We start from the raw sequence: 17258 nt of genomic DNA, 5'->3' as shown, positions 1-17258 counted from the left end.
GTGACATATAACCCTCCGAGTATGACAGCTTTACTGATGTTTGCTTAGGGTTGATTGTGAGGTGGGTATGGGGATTTTATGGGGTTGGACAATATTAGTGCAATTTACCTCGAAGGGGACTCTGTGTCCCGTTGTGCAGCACCAGCCTCCAGGCAAAAAAAAAAAAAAAAAGTAAATAAATAAATAAATATATATATATATATATATAAAACCAAAAAAAGACACAGGAAACCCAAGCTATGTGTTTTACCTTAGTTTGGGCTCCCTGTGTCATTATTGTCCAGAATGAATGGACTTCAGACCTCTCTCACATGGTAGCCATTTTGAATCAAACTACAGTAGAGTTTTCACTGTGTAGCTTATCACTCAAGTGCTTCAGGATGAATAAATAATGGGTATGAGAATTAACGGGGTTCCTGAACTTGATTGCCTTCATGAACTCGGGCCTTACCTTGGCTTAAAGGGAGAACCTTCACTGTCACACCACCCAACTTGATATAATTTATGTGATTGAATTTTTTTGGGTTTTTCCCTAGTTGACTCAAGGGTATTTCTTCTGGTTCTCCAGTTTTTCTTCCTTAGAAAAACCTAACAATTTAATTCAAATTCGATCTGTGAGTCGGCCATGCTCTGACTTAGATCAGCCCAGAGGTCATTTCAGTGTTCGATCTGTGAGTCAGCCATGCCCTGACTTTTATGAGCCCAGAGCTTGTTTCAGAGTTCAATGAAATTTGAAGGCTCCTTTGTTTTTCATTTCAATTTTTACTACAGGGAATGGAAAGAACAGCTGAAATGCAGAGAAAGTTTATTGAACAAACGTCCTAGTTTTGCTAAAGCTCTATTTAAGCTGATCAGATGGAAATTTATATTCATTGGATTGGTTCTTTTAATAAAAGTATGTTGAATCATTCTTTTTTTTTTTTATTAATTCTTTTCATCCATTCATTTATTTATCCACCCCATTCTATTATTTTTCCATATTGTATACCATTCTTCCTTTTTCTCTCCTTCCTTGTCTTTATCCTTCCATAAATCTATCCGTCCAGCCCATTCCATCTATCCCGTTCATTCATTCCATACATCCAATTCCATTTCTTCATCCACCTGACTATACGTCTGTCCTTCCATTCATCTCTCAATTATTCCATCTATTGATTCATCTCTGTTCATCTGCCCATCGTTCTATCCAAACCTCCAACCCTCCAACCCTCCGACCCCCCAACCCCCCAACCCCCCACTCTCACGCCCTCCCACCCTCCCACCCTCCAACCCTCCAACCCTCCAAACCTCCCACCCTCCCACCCTCCAACCCTCCAACCCTTTAACCCCCAACCCCCTACCCCCAACCCCTCTCCCTCCCCCTCTCCCTCTCCCTCTCCCCGTCCCTCTCCCTCTCCCTCTCCCTCTCCCTCTCCCTCTCCCTCTCCCTCTCCCTCTCCCTCTCCCTCTCCCTCTCCCTCTTCCTCTCCCTCTCCCTCTCCCTCTCCCTCTCCCATTCATTCATTCCCTCTTTCCTCCCATATTTTGCTTTTGCTGATATTCATACTTTCTATCTTTCCAGGAATCCTGCCAAATGGCTCTAGCATATTTTCTTCTATTCCTGGTATCCTATTTTAATCCAAACTCCAACATCTCCAAAGTCAGTGCATACCTGTATGCATTAGGCTTGGTGCTGATGACACTGACATCTATCTTGTTACATCAGATCTATTATTTTACTGCAAGGCGGCTGGGTATGCAGTTGAGAGTTGCTGTAATAGGATTGATTTACAAAAAGGCAAGTGAATGGATGGAATGTTAGAATTAGCGACTTTAGAGAGGAGCAAGAAACTAGAGCCAGTTTTCAATTTTAATCTTATTATCAGTGCAAATGATATACCCGTGAAATAGTTAGGATGAAATAGGAGATAGTTAGCGCTTAATTAGACAAGACATAGGAATTCAGTGAGGCATGACAAGGGCACGGGCGTTTACTAGAATAACAATTCAATACGCAAATGAATAGATATGAAAATGCGAACATGTCAAATTATACGAAGGAAAAGCATGCTTCAGTTTTTGTAAGCGTGTTTAAAAATATTAAAAAATCGTGCCCTTGAGTAGCACACGTGCACTAGTTTACCCGTCACGGCTTGCCTATTTTAACTAATTATAACTTAGGCAACCAAAGGCTAGTAATTAGTTAGCTAGCTATCTATTTCACGGGCTATTTATTTGCACTCCACCATTTTTTTTATTTTTTTTATTTTTGTCATTTGAGAAAGCATCTCAAGTTTAAAAAGTCTGGAAAGAGTTAAATTTGATAGGACAAAAAGAATCAGAATTATTGTCTTTCAAAAGTGTTGAAAATGGCTTCCCATAAGAATGTGACAAATGCACGACTTGCCGTAACAATGAAATGGCTTCCCATAAGAATTGTTATCGTATGAGTGGGAAGCGTACAATAGTGACTTACAGCACATACATGGTACGAAATAGCTTCCCATAAGAATGGTTATCGTATGAGTGGGAAACATTTGATATTGACTTACAGCACTTACTTGATTTGCTGTAGCATTGAAATGGCTTCCCACAAGGATAATGTTTACATCTTTTAAGTGGAAAGCGACTTACAGCACGTACACCGTACGGTATGTTGTAGCATTGAAATGGCTTCCCACAAGAATGGTTATCCTATGATTGAGGAAACGTACAGTACTGACTCTCAGCACGTACATGGTACGACTTGCCGTAACATTGAAATGGCTTTCCATGAGAATGGTTATTGTATGAGTGGGAAACGTACAGTACTGACTCACAGCACGTACACGGTACGACTTGCCCTAACATTGAAATGGCTCCCCACAAGAATGTTTATATCTTATAAGTGGAAAACGACTTACAGCACGTAGTACTTCACGGTACGGTATTTTGTAGCATTGAAATGGCTTCCCATAAGAATGGTTATCCTTTGAGTGAGAGACGTATGGTACTGACTTACAGCACGTACAGTACACAGCACATGCAACATGCAACATACAGTAACAATAATATAGCTCCCCTTAATAATGGTTCAGTATTGTGTGAGTGGGGCATGTTTGGCAAATGATGCTCTATGTAGCACATGCTTTGATACAAGAAAAACAAGGTTGATATTACAAGGCAGTTCGTTAAATTTTAAATTGATCCTATTCCAGGTATTAAGTCTGAGTCCTGCAGTACCTGACACAGTAAATACTGGTTTCATAATGAACTTGATATCAACAGACGCACAGAAATTTGATGAGGTAAAAATATCATCATATTTAATATTTTTCCCTCTTTTAAAAAAAAAAAAGCATTAGTGCCATTTTTTAATATTAGCATCAACACAAATGATCAAACCAGTAGAGATCTTAACACTGAGGTAGATCAAACTATGGACCCCTTGCTTAACACTGGCAGCACACTAACCAACCAAGCCACACTTGCTCCTTAAAACAAGTGTGTAAGGTCATTGAGGGTCAAACTATTGACCTCTTGCTTAACACTGGCAGCACACTAACCAACCAAGCCACACTTGCTCCTTAAAACAAGTGTGTGCGGTCACTTAGGATCAAACTATGGACCTCTTGCTTAGCAGGCAGCACACTAACCAACCAAGCCATACTTGCTCTTTTAAACAAGTGTGTGCGGTCACTGAGGATCAAACTATGGACCTCTTGCTGAGCAGGCAGCACACTAACCAACCAAGCCACACTTGCTCCTTAAAACAAGTGTGTGCGGTCACTGAGGATCAAACTACGGAACTCTCACAAATAGCAGAGAGCTCTTTACCAAACCAAAGATTACTTGCCTAAGACTTAAATAATTCAGTACATAACCTGGTTTCTTTTATTAGTGCTTCATCATGGCTCACTATGTATTGATTGGTCCACTTCTACTGGTTATTACTACTTATCTATTGTGGAGGCTGATAGGGCTGTCTTGTTTTGTTGGGATATCCATAAGTCTATTATTGATCCCTTATCAAGCTTGGCTTGGTCACATCTTTGGCGTACTAAGGTAATATATGCAGTAGGATATTAAAAGTGAAGGTATATTATTTTACTTTAATTTAATGACGCGGGGAGTCGTTGCTCAATTCTCGCAAGCCAGGGGTTCCTGTACGCCCTTTACCCCCTCAGAGTATACGTCCTCCTTATTACGGGTATTTAAAGCTTAAGTTACACAGAAGATAGGGAAATCAAAACAGATCGAACCGTGGAGCTTTCTCTAGCTCTAAACGCAGCGTATGTAGTAACTGAGTCAAGCCTGGGCACTCCTATATATTTAAGCACTCGATTTAAGGTAGAGTAAGTAGAATTTCATGTTTTCTATGTGAATATGATATCTTTGGTCATTAAATGTGAGAGGGCTAGAGGTTCGTAAGAAGGGTTGTTGGAAATTGGAATTTGCAGGAGGAGAAATGTAATTGGATTACATAGACAACAGCAGCAAAAGTAGAATTAGTAAGAAGGATAATAGCATCAACAACAACAATGATAACAACGTAACAGTAACTCTGAATAGAAACAAAAGCAACAACAGCAGCAACACTAACTACTAGGGCAATAGCAAGGACAATAACCCAACGACAACAATCACTAGTACTGCAACAGTAACAACAGAAACAATAGCAAAAACAATATCAGCAGCAGCAACAACACAAGTGATAACCGCAGCAACAGCATCAGAAATTTTCCACTTAGTGCTTTGAAAATGAAAATTCCCCATCTTTTTAGAAACAAGACTGCTGTTCTGTCAGACGAACGATGTCGGCTGATGAATGAAATCATTACTGGCATCAGAGTGATTAAAATGTACGTCTGGGAGATACCTTATTCACTACTTGTACGAAGAATACGAAGGTAGGGATAGAAAAGTACGAAGGAATTAATTACATTCACCACTAATAGTGATATCTGGCAATCAAATTTTGGACGGTGTGAGTGATGAATTTTGGGGTTGCTGGAGGGGTGTCAGAAATTCTTGATATCATATCTTCATCCATCATCACCATCATCGTCATCATCAATAATCAACATAAATGTCATCAACACCGTCACCACAATAATCTTCATCATCATGATGAACGTCATCAATCATCATCACTATCATCATAACCATCATCACCATCATCCTCATCATCAATCATAACTATCACCATCACAATCATTCTAACATTGACTATTTTTATAATCACCATCAGCATCATCATGTCATCATAAAGGTCACAGCCAATACATCACCAACATCATCATTATCATCGACACCATCAGCACCAACATTATCATTATCGTCACTACCATTTGGTATTATCACAATCACCATTATCAGCATTATCAATCATTACTATGATAATAACTATCATCACCATCCCTTACATCGACTCTTATCATCAGCAGCAGCAACATCAGCACAAACATCATCATCATCACCATCATCACAACCATTTATCATCATCACAGCCAATTATCATCATCACCACCTCCAAATCATTTATCAACATCATCACCAGCATCATCATCATCATCACTGTCATTATTAACATCACCATCATCATTGCCATCGTCACCATCATCATCATAACTACCATTTATCATCATCATCATCACTATCATCATCACTATCATTTATCACCATCACTATCATCATCACCACCATCACCATCATCGCGTATCACTACCATTTATCATCATCACCATCACTATCACCATCACTATCATCATCACCACCATCATCACCATCACCATTATCGCGTATCACTACCATTTACCATCATCACCGTCTGCGCATCAATTATCAACACCACCACCACCACATCACCATCATCGACTTTATGTAGTGACTGTAACACTTGAGACAGCGGGCGCTATGTAATCGGTTTTTTTTTTTTTTTAATAATTATTTTCAATAGCAAAGAAGTTTCTGCGATAATGAAGTCTTCGTTCATCAAGGCAGCCGATCGAGGCTTCGAGTTTGCATCCCACACCCTGCTAAGTTTCCTGATGTTTACCACGTATGCTCTCCTTGGCAACACACTCACCGCTGCCACAGTCTTCAGCTCCCTTGCTTTGCTTAACAGGTTGATAATTACCATGGGGGAACACTTCCCTTACGGAATTAAAAAGTTGAGCGAGAGTAGGATCTCTGTCCGAAGAATTCAGGTATGCTCCTTTTAGAGAGTGTTCTCATTTAAAGGTTCATTAACTCACAGATCAAACCCCGAAACAACCTCTGTGCTGATCTAAGTCAGGGCATGGCTAACTCACAGATCAAACCCAGAAACAACCTCTGTGCTGATCTAAGTCAGGGCACGGCTAACTCACAGATCAAACCCAGAAACAACCTCTGTGCTGTTCTAAGCCAGGGGACGGCTAACTCACAGATCAAACCCAGAAACAACCTCTGTGCTGATCTAAGTCAGGGCACGGCTAACTCACAGATCAAACCCAGAAACAACCTCTGTGCTGATCTAAGTCAGGGCACGGCTAACTCACAGATCAAACCCAGAAACAACCTCTGTGCTGATCTAAGTCAGGGCACGGCTAACTCACAGATCAAACCCAGAAACAACCTCTGTGCTGTTCTAAGCCAGGGGACGGCTAACTCACAGATCAAACCCAGAAACAACCTCTGTGCTGATCTAAGTCAGGGGACGGCTAACTCACAGATCAAACCCAGAAACAACCTCTGTGCTGATCTAAGTCAGGGGACGGCTAACTCACAGATCAAACCCAGAAACAACCTCTGTGCTGATCTAAGTCAGGGCACGGCTAACTCACAGATCAAACCCAGAAACAACCTCTGTGCTGTTCTAAGTCAGGGGACGGCTAACTCACAGATAGAACCCTGAAACAACCTCTATGCTGTTCTAAGTCAGAGGACGGCTAACTCACAGATCAAACCCCAGAAACAACCTCTGCGCTGTTCTAAGTCAGGGCACGGCTAACTCACAGATAGAACCCCGAAACAACCTCTGCGCTGTTCTAAGTCAGGGCACGGCTAACTCACAGATCAAACCGAGAAACACCCTCTGCGCTGTTCTAAGTCAGGGCACGGCACGGCTAACCCCCAGACAGAACCTGAAACAACCTCTTGGCTGATCTAAGTCAGGGCATGGATTAGTCACAGGTTGAACCTTAAACAAACTCTGGACTGATCTAGTTCAGGATACAGAAAAATCAGAGATTGAAGTGAAATTGGAAAAATGTCATAGGTGTCATCAAAATAAGTGGAATTGCTTGTTTGTGTTCCAGGAATTTCTTGAGTTAGATGAACTGCGATATGACAAGATGACTAGGTTGAACCCCAGGTCGGGCGAGAAAGGGATTGTAGTAAACGGTATTACAGCGGCCTGGGATAAGGTAAGTGATATGAACACCATCAGCAGCAACAACAGTAACATTAGTACTGAGCAACAACAACACCAGCGCCACCATACCACCACGAACAAAAATAACAACAGAAATAACAACAACAACAACAGGAGCGGTAGCAACAACAATAACAACAGCAGCAGCAACACCACCACCAACGACACCAACAACATCATCAACAACAACAATAACAACAACAACAGCAATAACAACACCACCACCACCAACAACAACAACAATAACAACACCACCACCACCACCAACAACAACAATAACAACAACAACACTTGATAACAACAACAGAAATAACAACAACACCACCATCAACAACAACAACATCAACAATAACAACAATAACAACAGCAATAAAAGCTACGACAGAAACAACAACAACAACAGTAGCAGTAGTAACAACAGTAGAAGCTGAAACAACAGTAGAAGCTGCATCAAACGCAACCACAGCTACTGCAGATTTACAACAACAACACCAACGATTGACAGCTAGTTAAAAACACTCTAGTTAAATGATTTAAATGAGAAAATCAACTGTTGCTTTTCAGAACATTGAAAGTTCAACTATTGAGAACATTAGTTTTGAGATCGGAAAGGTGAGAAGTAAAAAGACCATCTTTTTGACATTCATTTCATTTTGTCCCATTTCACATCACGTCTTCCCCTTGAGAATAAGATTTCTTGTTGAGTCTTTAGTATATAAATGTTGCTTATCGAGCATAACAGGTTACTGCGGGTGAAAGCTCTCAAGAACGTTTTGCTTCATATAGACAAAACTTGCTAACATCACCTTTTCATTTACCCAGGGAGATTTGCTGATGGTCGTTGGCCCTGTTGGTTCTGGCAAGGTAAGACTCATGTAATACATACTGTTTACTGAATTGATGCGCTAACTGCCTCAATATGGATAGAGCAAGTTGGATTTGGTCTGAAGTGAAAATAGTCCCTATAACAGTTCCCTGCGCCATCTTGAAAGGTAACCGTGCCTATGCAGCGAAGTAAGAACGGCATTGACTTTGCGATGATACAGCTTTTGTAACACGTCTCTATCATCGCAAGGTCACCGCCTTTCTCGCTTAGATGCATAGGCACGGTTATCTTTCAAGATGACGCAAGGAAACGTGAAGTGGACCTGTGTAGAATGTAATCCTTTTTTTAAAAAAATTATTCAAATTGAGCTGCTTTAACGTCACATGCAAAGGGTCTAAAGCAGTTATTAGAGTTAGGCCCCGTCCACACGTATCCGAAAATTTTTGCATTTGCAAATTATTTTTTTTGCGGATACGAAAATGTGTGCGTCCACACGCAGCGTATTCGAATCGTTTTCGAATCGTTTTCACTGTCCACACGTATCCGGAAATTTCTTGATCCGCCCTGATGCACGCTAGTGCCTAGTTCATTTCACGGATAGTTTTTCTTATTGAGCATGCGCAAAATCGTGTTTACGTCTGCGTATTCGAAAATTTGCGGATACGACCGTCCACACGTATTCGTAGCGTATTCGAAAATTTCCACTCTGGAGACCGTTTTCGAAAATTTCCGGATACGGATACAAAAATTTCCGGACACGTGTGGACGCAACCCGTATCCGCAAAAAAAAAATTGCGGATACACAAATTTCCGGATACGTGTGGACGGGGCCTTATACTCTATTGCCTTTAAACAAAATAGTTGCCCTTGAATCAGTTTCTATACATTTATTATAATGACCCAAATGCCTCAACTCGATACGATAGTTTCAAGACAGAGTGTAACTCGAATATATCGTATTACTTTACTAGTTGTTTTTCAAAAGTCATTTACATAATTTTTTATACGAATGTCATATTTCTCGGCGTTTAGTCTTCGTTGCTAATGGCCGTTCTCGGAGAGCTTCCATTGCTCAATGGAGACATCAAAGTTCGTGGGAAAATTGGATACGCGTCTCAGAAATCTTGGATTTTCTCGGGTACCGTTAAACAGAACATCTTATTTGGGCAAAACTGGGTTGAATCAAGATACAAGCGAGTCATCAGAGCATGTGCACTGGAGAAGGTAAGCCCCTTGTAGATAGATTTGAGGCTGAAGACAAATATTTTTGTGCATATCAGGACATTCCTAAAAATTCAGAAACGTTTTAGCGCAAAATAGAAGCTATTTTTTTTCCATATACAATACATTTTAGCCACTAAATTATGCTGCGTTAATAAATAAGCAATTTGAATAGATGTTAGCCTTTTAAAAGTTCGAATAACTGATTCTATTTTTGTGTAAAGTAAATCTTAAAAGTAACTTTGCCTTGACAGCTAAATTTTAAAAGTTTTAAGACTAATTTGCATACAGGCTGCGAGCATGCGCAGACGTTTGTTTTACCGCCATTATGTCATAAATATTCGTAATTCGAACGCAAGTAAGTTCAACATTTACATTTGCATTTCCGAAACGTCGCTTCGAACATTTAATCACCATTTTTATACCTCATTTTTTTCCGGTTACGAATTACGACTATCCGCATTCCCAAGCGCATCGTACTATATAATATGACAGGGTTCGGCGATTTTTTTTCGTCATCTTTTGCCAATTATGGCTGTGCAAAATGGCCATGAGGTATAGGGTTAACTCCATTGCCGAATCCAATCAGAACGAATCATAACGGCTTGTGGTTTACTTGCGGTTCAAGTGCCGTCACTTCTTACTAGCTTGTTCTCTTGGACTACGTTCAGGGTCATTTCGAAATATAAAAAACATGTTATATAGTTTTCTTGGTGCTCAAAATACCGCTTCTTCAGAATCACATTTTTCTACGACCAGTATAGGCTATCTGTTCCATTTTTTGGGAAGTAACATAAGATTTCATATCGAAAGTTTTTCAACACAAGTTGTAAGTGAAGTTTTAAAGAAAGCATAAACACAGAAAATTATACGAGAAGATAAAGAACCTGAAAGAAAGAAAGAAGTAGAAGATGAAGACGAAGAAGAGGAAGAAAAAGTAGAAGAAGTAGAAGATGAAGACGGAGAAGAGGAAGAAGGAGAAGGAGAAGGAGAAGAAGAAGAAGAAGAAGAAGAAGAATATTTTTTAAATATCTTTGTACAAGTTTTTCTAAGTTTTTTGAAAATATAGTTCGAGAGTTCAAAGAAAATAAGAATTTTTTATACCGAAAAATTACCTTATTCATTAATGATTAATGATGGTTATAGACCTGAGTGGAGTGCAATTTGGTTTGAAATCACACAAGTGTTTACAAAATTTTACGACCGCGTAGCCAATTAGATTAGGTCTATAAACCGTACTGTCTGTGTCGGAAATAGTCACACCAATAAGATTGCAAAGATATAACTAGCTAAAAACTAGTGTGAGCTGCGTCGGTGTTTCTAATGATGACCAATGGTTTCTTTTGTCTTATTCTATCATATATACACACTCCTTTCTACCACTTCTTTCTCTTTTACTCCGACGAAGGACTAGCGTCCGAAACGTCAGTAAGTTTTTTCATCTTTTCACGGTGTATAATTTACCTTTTCATCATTACAATAAGATTGCAGGAAACTTCTGAGGTTTCAAAATGGATATGATTAATAAAAACATCGAGCACTATCGACGTAATGTACGTGCCAGGTTATCTCGCCTCGAAGCGCGCAAAGGATTATTCGCAAATCGAACAGTTCATAATACCCAGTCTTCTATTTCATAATATCTCACGGTAATCAAAATGGCGGCTGGTGACTAATTAAGACAACACCGATTTTGCTTACTTTTATTTAATGTTAATTGCTGATAGGGCAAGAGGAAGCTTTTCTGGTACATGCAACATAGAATTTTTCAATGTAAAGTTATATTTCAGGACGTATTTTAAAAAGGTTAACTCGAAATACGACTCCATTTTGAAATTCGTCATGGAACTTTTGGCGATGCAACAACAATGCTTGTGGTTAGTTAATAATAACAGGAAGTGCGTGTCTGAGATCACCTGGTGTGGTTTATTACGATTTAACTTTTTTTATAATATACTTTTATTTAAGTCAATATTTATACAGGCACATCTAGTTTAGCAAGGCTAGTTTATATAGAGTCCTGCATAATTGTGTATAATTCAAACTGTGTAAACAATTGTTGTATAAGGTTTTCTTAAGGAGCAGATTATTTTCCTAATTCAAAGCTCCAAAGCTATATAATTCTTTTTGTTATCGATTTTTTTTCAATGATGATTATAACAATATCTTGCCCTGTTGACACTGTGATGATAATGAGCATGATAATCAATGCTTATTTTTTGTTTTGCGTTTAGTTCTAAAAATCCTTCCAATCAACGGAGAGACGTAACGTAGTAGAATATGATACTGAGTCCAGCATTCAAACCCGAGACCCTTTTTATCAAAACTTCTTTCGATCTTTGTAGTGAAAACACCGATGCCACTTAATCAACATATTTCATGAAAGCATCACCCATATTATAATTGAAAGCCAGATTCACAACCAACTGATCTGTTATTTTGTTATAGTTTTTTTTTTAATTAGAATTCACTTGCATTTAACTTCAAAATTGTTCATCTCACGTTAATCGATAGGCCAATAGGCCTTTTGCAACAAACCAACAAACAGTCCCGTGCTGGTATATGACTTCGATAACGAGTCAATTCAGCTCAAGGTCCCTTGGGAAAAGCTCTTCTGGATGGAGAACAAACTTTAACTGCAATTTGTTTCTTGAAATCGAAAGTATCTCTGATAAGAGGAAAAAAGTATTTTTGAAAGGGTTTTGGATACGACATTAGTAATCTAGCAATTTTTTTCAAATAAAGGAAGTCCATTTTTTTTATTGCCATCCAGTAACAATCACGTGTACATCTTTTACAAAAGGCTTATTATAATAGCTTGGCTTAAGCTGTGTAAATAGGGATATGTATTGACTATGAAAAGAAGGTTATGAAAGGCAGTTTTTGATAAATAGGTAATTGAATTGAGCTACCATTTTGTAGACATCTTTTCTCTTAGCCGAACTTCAATTAGAAGCTATCTAATTAGACCTCAGCTATTGGCTAGCTTTCCTCATCGTCATGCATGGGGGAAAATTATCTAAGGCATAAATGGGACCATGAATTGTTCACTTGTCTTATACCGAGATGTTGTCTGCAAGTAATGAACTTTCCACAGATCACTAAAAGAGATAAGTTTGCCATAGTGGGGAGCAATGTCTTTTCCTACAAACGTTAGCCTCGAAAAAGTATCTTTCGTCTGGCTCGTCAACGTAGAAGAAGAACACAGAACACCATTCATGGTGTGTTACGCCTTGATTCTGGTCTTGTCTATCGTAGGCAATACTTCCATCATTGCTGTTGTTGCCAGAAATACATCGATGCAAAGTACCGTCAACTATCTGATCGCCAACATGGCTGCAACAGACTTGGTAGCATCAGTGGTTGTCATAACCCGGTACTTTTCAAATGCCAACGACTCCGTCATGACGTACAAAGTTTCAGGAATTCTCGGAGAAAGTTTCTGCAGATTGTTTGCCTTCATTCGCGATGTTTCATTATTTGTCTCCATCTACAGCATGGTCGCCATCGCATTTGATCGTTTTTTCGCTGTCGTTTTTCCAATCAGAGTGAGACCTCGACTTCTAACTACTCGAGTCCTATTACCAACCATATGGCTTGCAGGTTTGGGACTGTTTGCCGTTCATTTAGTAAAATTGCGCCTTAAACTTAAGCTAGGAATGCAAATCTGCGTTTCTAAATGGCCTGCTGCCTTGGGAGGACAAAAAGGTAGCAGTATCTTCAAAGCATCTCAAATAGTCATCCTATATGTTTTACCATTGATTGTCGTTGCTATTTTATACACTGTTATTACGATAAAGATGAAACGGCAGATCGTACCAGGACAAACTTCAACGGGGTCCCAAAAGAGGAGACGTAAAATCAGTAAAAGTGTCTTGAAAGTAGCTATAACTGTTGTCCTCTCATTTTGGATCTGTTGGTCCCCTCGTTATATTCTAAGATTCATACGAATGTTCGTATGGCACGGAAATGTCCCAAAGACTGTTCGTCCCTACTATCCTCTTTTACAAAACATCTTCGTCTTGTTTTCTCGAGTGAACTTCGTCATCCATCCTTACATCTGCTTTGCCTTTGCTTCGAACTTTAGAAAACGCCTCAAGAACCTGTTTCCGTTTTCTAAATTATTTGCTCTAAGAATTCTTCCAGAAAGCCAGGAGTTCCAACTTACATAGGAAAAGGCTTTGCAGTTAAGCCATGGTCAATGCTTAGCGTGCGTAAATCTATTGATGGTGCACGCGGATAGTTGGAAGAGCACGATGGTAGCGTAAGAGTTGCACGAGGCGGAGCATGAATTCAAAATAGTTTGCTCCAATTTCTTTCTACTGAGCTTAAAGAACATGATGGAATCACGCCCAGGATATTCGACTGAATAGAAAATTAGGAATGCCAAGATTGTGGCGGAACTGTAAAGGAACGAAATTGTACTTGTAAGTAAGTTTCCAAGCAACAGTTCTTAGTTTAGTTTAGTTAGCATATCAAAATTTATCAAAATTCAAATTCAAAAGATTTTAAGGTCGTAAGTAATGTTCCATTTTGGAAGCAAGATGGGTGGTCACAAGCTCCTTAAATTTGGAAAGGCTTACATCATTCATTTTACAGTGTATTGGTAGCGAGTTCCATAGTTTGATAGATCTAGGTAGAAATGAGTTAAGGTAATAGTATTGTTTGAAGAGATTAAGTTCTTGGAAATTGTTTTCGTAGTAGTTTCTTGAGGCAAAATTAGGTTTAGGTACAGGCTGTAGATATTGCTTATAAGACTGGACTTCTCGTAACTTGTGACTCATAGACAGGCATACGAAACCGTTAAAAATCCTATAAACATGGACGCTTTGGGTTTGTCGCAATAGACTCGTATCTTTCAGGTCTTTCTTGGTGTAGCAAGCTTTATTGTATTCTGGGTTAGAGATTTACAGTTTTACAGTATATTGTTTAGCTCCAAATTCATTATCCTTGGCTATTGTTCTATTGTCTTCAGTTCATGCTTCAGGTGCCTTGCAACACCAAGAAAGAGCCATTTTTCCATTCATCTGTTTACGAGGTATTTTTTTTAGAAAATACATTGCTTTCGAGTTGAAAGGAAATTAGAATTCCCTTACAAAAAGAAAAAAAAAAAAAAAAAAAAGGAAAAGGAAAAAAAAAAACGAAAAAAAAATTAAACTTTTTAGCGAGTTTTTAAAATCTTCATTATAATAATATCGTGCACTGTTGACACTCTTATTTTAATAATATAGTGTACGTGTTGTTTATAGTCATACAATTTTTGTGATGATATACTATATAATACGAGCTGTGTAAATAAAGACGCACCATGGTATCCTTTTTTTTTTCTGATTCGTTTTCGTTTCATTTCCTTTTAATTATTTATTTATTTACGAAGGGGACAAATATAGCTACATGTTTTGAGGCAGAGAAACCGCAAAAGATAATGTCAACTACTGCCGACCCTTATCAAAATAATAAAGTCAGTGTCTTGTCAGTACATTTAGGAGCAGCACGTTAAAGGACTAAGGAGACAACAAGCTGAATAACATCTTAAACAAATGGATTTCCATGAGTGAGGATAGTCTGGGTTGTATGAGCACTGAAGAGCTCATTATTGAAAAAAATTCCCTCTTAATATTAAAACGTTATTATCTTTTGCTTAGTATCAGTGAGCTGAATGAACATTAAAAATTTCATGTTCAGCAATGACAGGCAAACACTGCCCGTCATGTGCGGTTAACCAGAGAGTATTCTATTGCACGGGATCAATCAGCTGAATCTCATTAATCTTCCTACCAACTTTAAGAATAACAGGCAAGTACTGCCCGTCATGTGCAGTTAACCAAAGAGTATTCTATTGCACGGGATCCATCGGCTTGATAAATCTAACGCAGATCATTACTATCTTACAATGACAGGCAAACACTGCCCGTCATGTGCCATCAACCACAGGTTTTTTTTCTATTTTCTGGTATCAATCAGCTGAATAAATCTAGTCATTTGCATTACCAGTTTCACTGAAAACTTGCTATTCAATTTCAGCTGGAAAAAAATCCACACGAGACCGAAAGTTACGTCCAATGATAGTAACTTAGATAACTTAGCTTTTCTTTTATCATTGATTCTTACTACAGCTGTTTCTACAGAATTCGCGTTCTTGACGTAGGAAAAAAATCATGACTTCATTTAAAAAAGATGATTGACAGCTTACCTCTGCAAGCGCGTTTTTTGCTTAGATGTATTTTATCGAGTTTCCAACCTGTGTAACCAAAGCTCTAAAATAAGAAAAGAAAGAAAGAAAGAAAAAATAAATAAAAATAAAAATATTTTTACCAAAAAGTCTTTTATTGGTAGACATTGTAAATTATGAACATTGCTAGAAAGTTAAAGTATAGCAAATAAATTTTTATTGGGATCTAGACGAAGTGCAAGAAAGAACTAACAAGCAACTAAATTGTCGGTCTCTAATCTTATTTATTTATTTATTGCTTTATATATATAGATTTTCCTTTGAAACCCAATATTTTTTCCAGTTGTAAAACATTTTCTGGAATTTTTGTAACTGTTATTAATTTTTATAAATACTATTACATGAAAACTAAGTCAGTCCATCCTCTGTTAAAAAAGTTTTGCAGCTTTTGGCTTCCCTCTTTGACTACCCTTTTTATCCCTGCTAATTTATTACCGAATTTTTATCAAATGATATGAAATACCTGTTTGTTTAAGTCAAATATGGCTCACTTTGGTGTCTCCTGACATGCAACCATGTTTGAACAGCTACTGACACGTTCTTTCCGTTTTAACTGCCTTGTTATGGATGCAGTTTTAACGCTGAAAAATAGTAAAAGAATAAACAGACTTTAAAAAATATAAAAAGAGTAAAAGAGTGAAATAAAAATTGACAAGAAAGAAGAAAGAAATGAGAACACGAAAGAAAGAAACAAATGCATGAAGAAAAAACTATTTTCATTCGCCTTTTTCCATAGTCTTATTACCTTTAATTTCATTTTAACTACTAAATAAATATTAAAATATTCAGATTTTAGAATCAGTTCTATTTTTCTTTTTGCGAACTTTTTAGAATTGTTGCACAAAATAACGAAAGCTGTATTTGAATCTACTGAAAAAATTTTCTTCCATAATTTTGTAGTTTTTAATATCTTTATTTCTTTGAACAAGTCTGGTCATGAAAATGAATATTTATAGGATTATAGTATAAGATTAAAAAACCCAACAGATTATGAAGTAGCTTTAGGTTTCAGTGATGCTTTGGGATGATATTTGATAAGAAGAAATGCAGCTGGTCGTATTTAGACATCAGGATTCGAAAATGTATATTTAGAGCAAGTTATTTACATGCGAATGTCACGGTCCTTGAAAAACGAATACAATAAATATAAAATGTAGGCGACGTCCACAATATTCCGATCGTTTTTCTTTGCGGATTGGCCATGTAAATGCAACTTTTCGAAAAAGGATACGTGTATACGGGCGAAAACGATTCGAAAACGCTACGGTGAACGAAAATTTTTATGAAAACGAAATAATAAAAATTTTGTTTTCAAAAAAATCCGAATACGTGTGGACGTTTTTCATGTAAGATAATTCAATGGTATTCGTCATCGTCATCAACAACATCGTCATCATCATCATCATCACCAGCAGCAGCAGCAGAAACAGCTTCAACAGTCATCATTTTCGACAACGTTATCATTGACATCATCATCATTTGACGCAACAGCATCACAATTATTATCACCATTATAATCATCTCAATTATCATCAGCATCATGCATCATCGTCACCATCACCACTTTTGTGTCCTCACAATTTTCTTTTAATATCGAAAAACCT

At 38.0% G+C, this 17258-nt stretch overlaps 1 protein-coding gene and 1 long non-coding RNA gene across 3 annotated transcripts in view; one reads left to right on the top strand and one right to left on the bottom strand.

The window, feature by feature from the left end:
- Nucleotides 1-17258, top strand: part of LOC116295227 (ATP-binding cassette sub-family C member 4-like) — a 61928-nt gene that overhangs the window by 2216 nt on the left and 42454 nt on the right. For both annotated transcript variants that reach the window (XM_089034466.1, XM_089034469.1), the window contains 10 exons: nucleotides 772-895; nucleotides 1562-1777; nucleotides 3177-3266; nucleotides 3860-4023; nucleotides 4743-4868; nucleotides 5918-6167; nucleotides 7260-7367; nucleotides 7940-7987; nucleotides 8198-8239; nucleotides 9234-9425. In XM_089034466.1, the coding sequence (XP_088890592.1) occupies nucleotides 772-895; nucleotides 1562-1777; nucleotides 3177-3266; nucleotides 3860-4023; nucleotides 4743-4868; nucleotides 5918-6167; nucleotides 7260-7367; nucleotides 7940-7987; nucleotides 8198-8239; nucleotides 9234-9425 (1360 nt within the window). The remainder of the gene's footprint in view (nucleotides 1-771; nucleotides 896-1561; nucleotides 1778-3176; nucleotides 3267-3859; nucleotides 4024-4742; nucleotides 4869-5917; nucleotides 6168-7259; nucleotides 7368-7939; nucleotides 7988-8197; nucleotides 8240-9233; nucleotides 9426-17258) is intronic.
- Nucleotides 284-3253, bottom strand: LOC116295228 (uncharacterized). The gene is made up of 3 exons (XR_004197009.2): nucleotides 2541-3253; nucleotides 1652-1751; nucleotides 284-787 (listed from the first exon to the last, which is right to left on the bottom strand). It is a non-coding gene; the product is annotated as an uncharacterized LOC116295228 (long non-coding RNA).

This window comes from Actinia tenebrosa, unplaced genomic scaffold (assembly GCF_029948245.1).
Source record: "Actinia tenebrosa isolate PJP-AT-01 unplaced genomic scaffold, QUT_ActTen_1.0 PGA_scaffold0__85_contigs__length_37466705, whole genome shotgun sequence".
In the NCBI taxonomy this organism is placed as follows: Eukaryota; Metazoa; Cnidaria; class Anthozoa; order Actiniaria; family Actiniidae; genus Actinia; species Actinia tenebrosa.
This window is presented reverse-complemented; position numbering and strand designations above follow the sequence as displayed.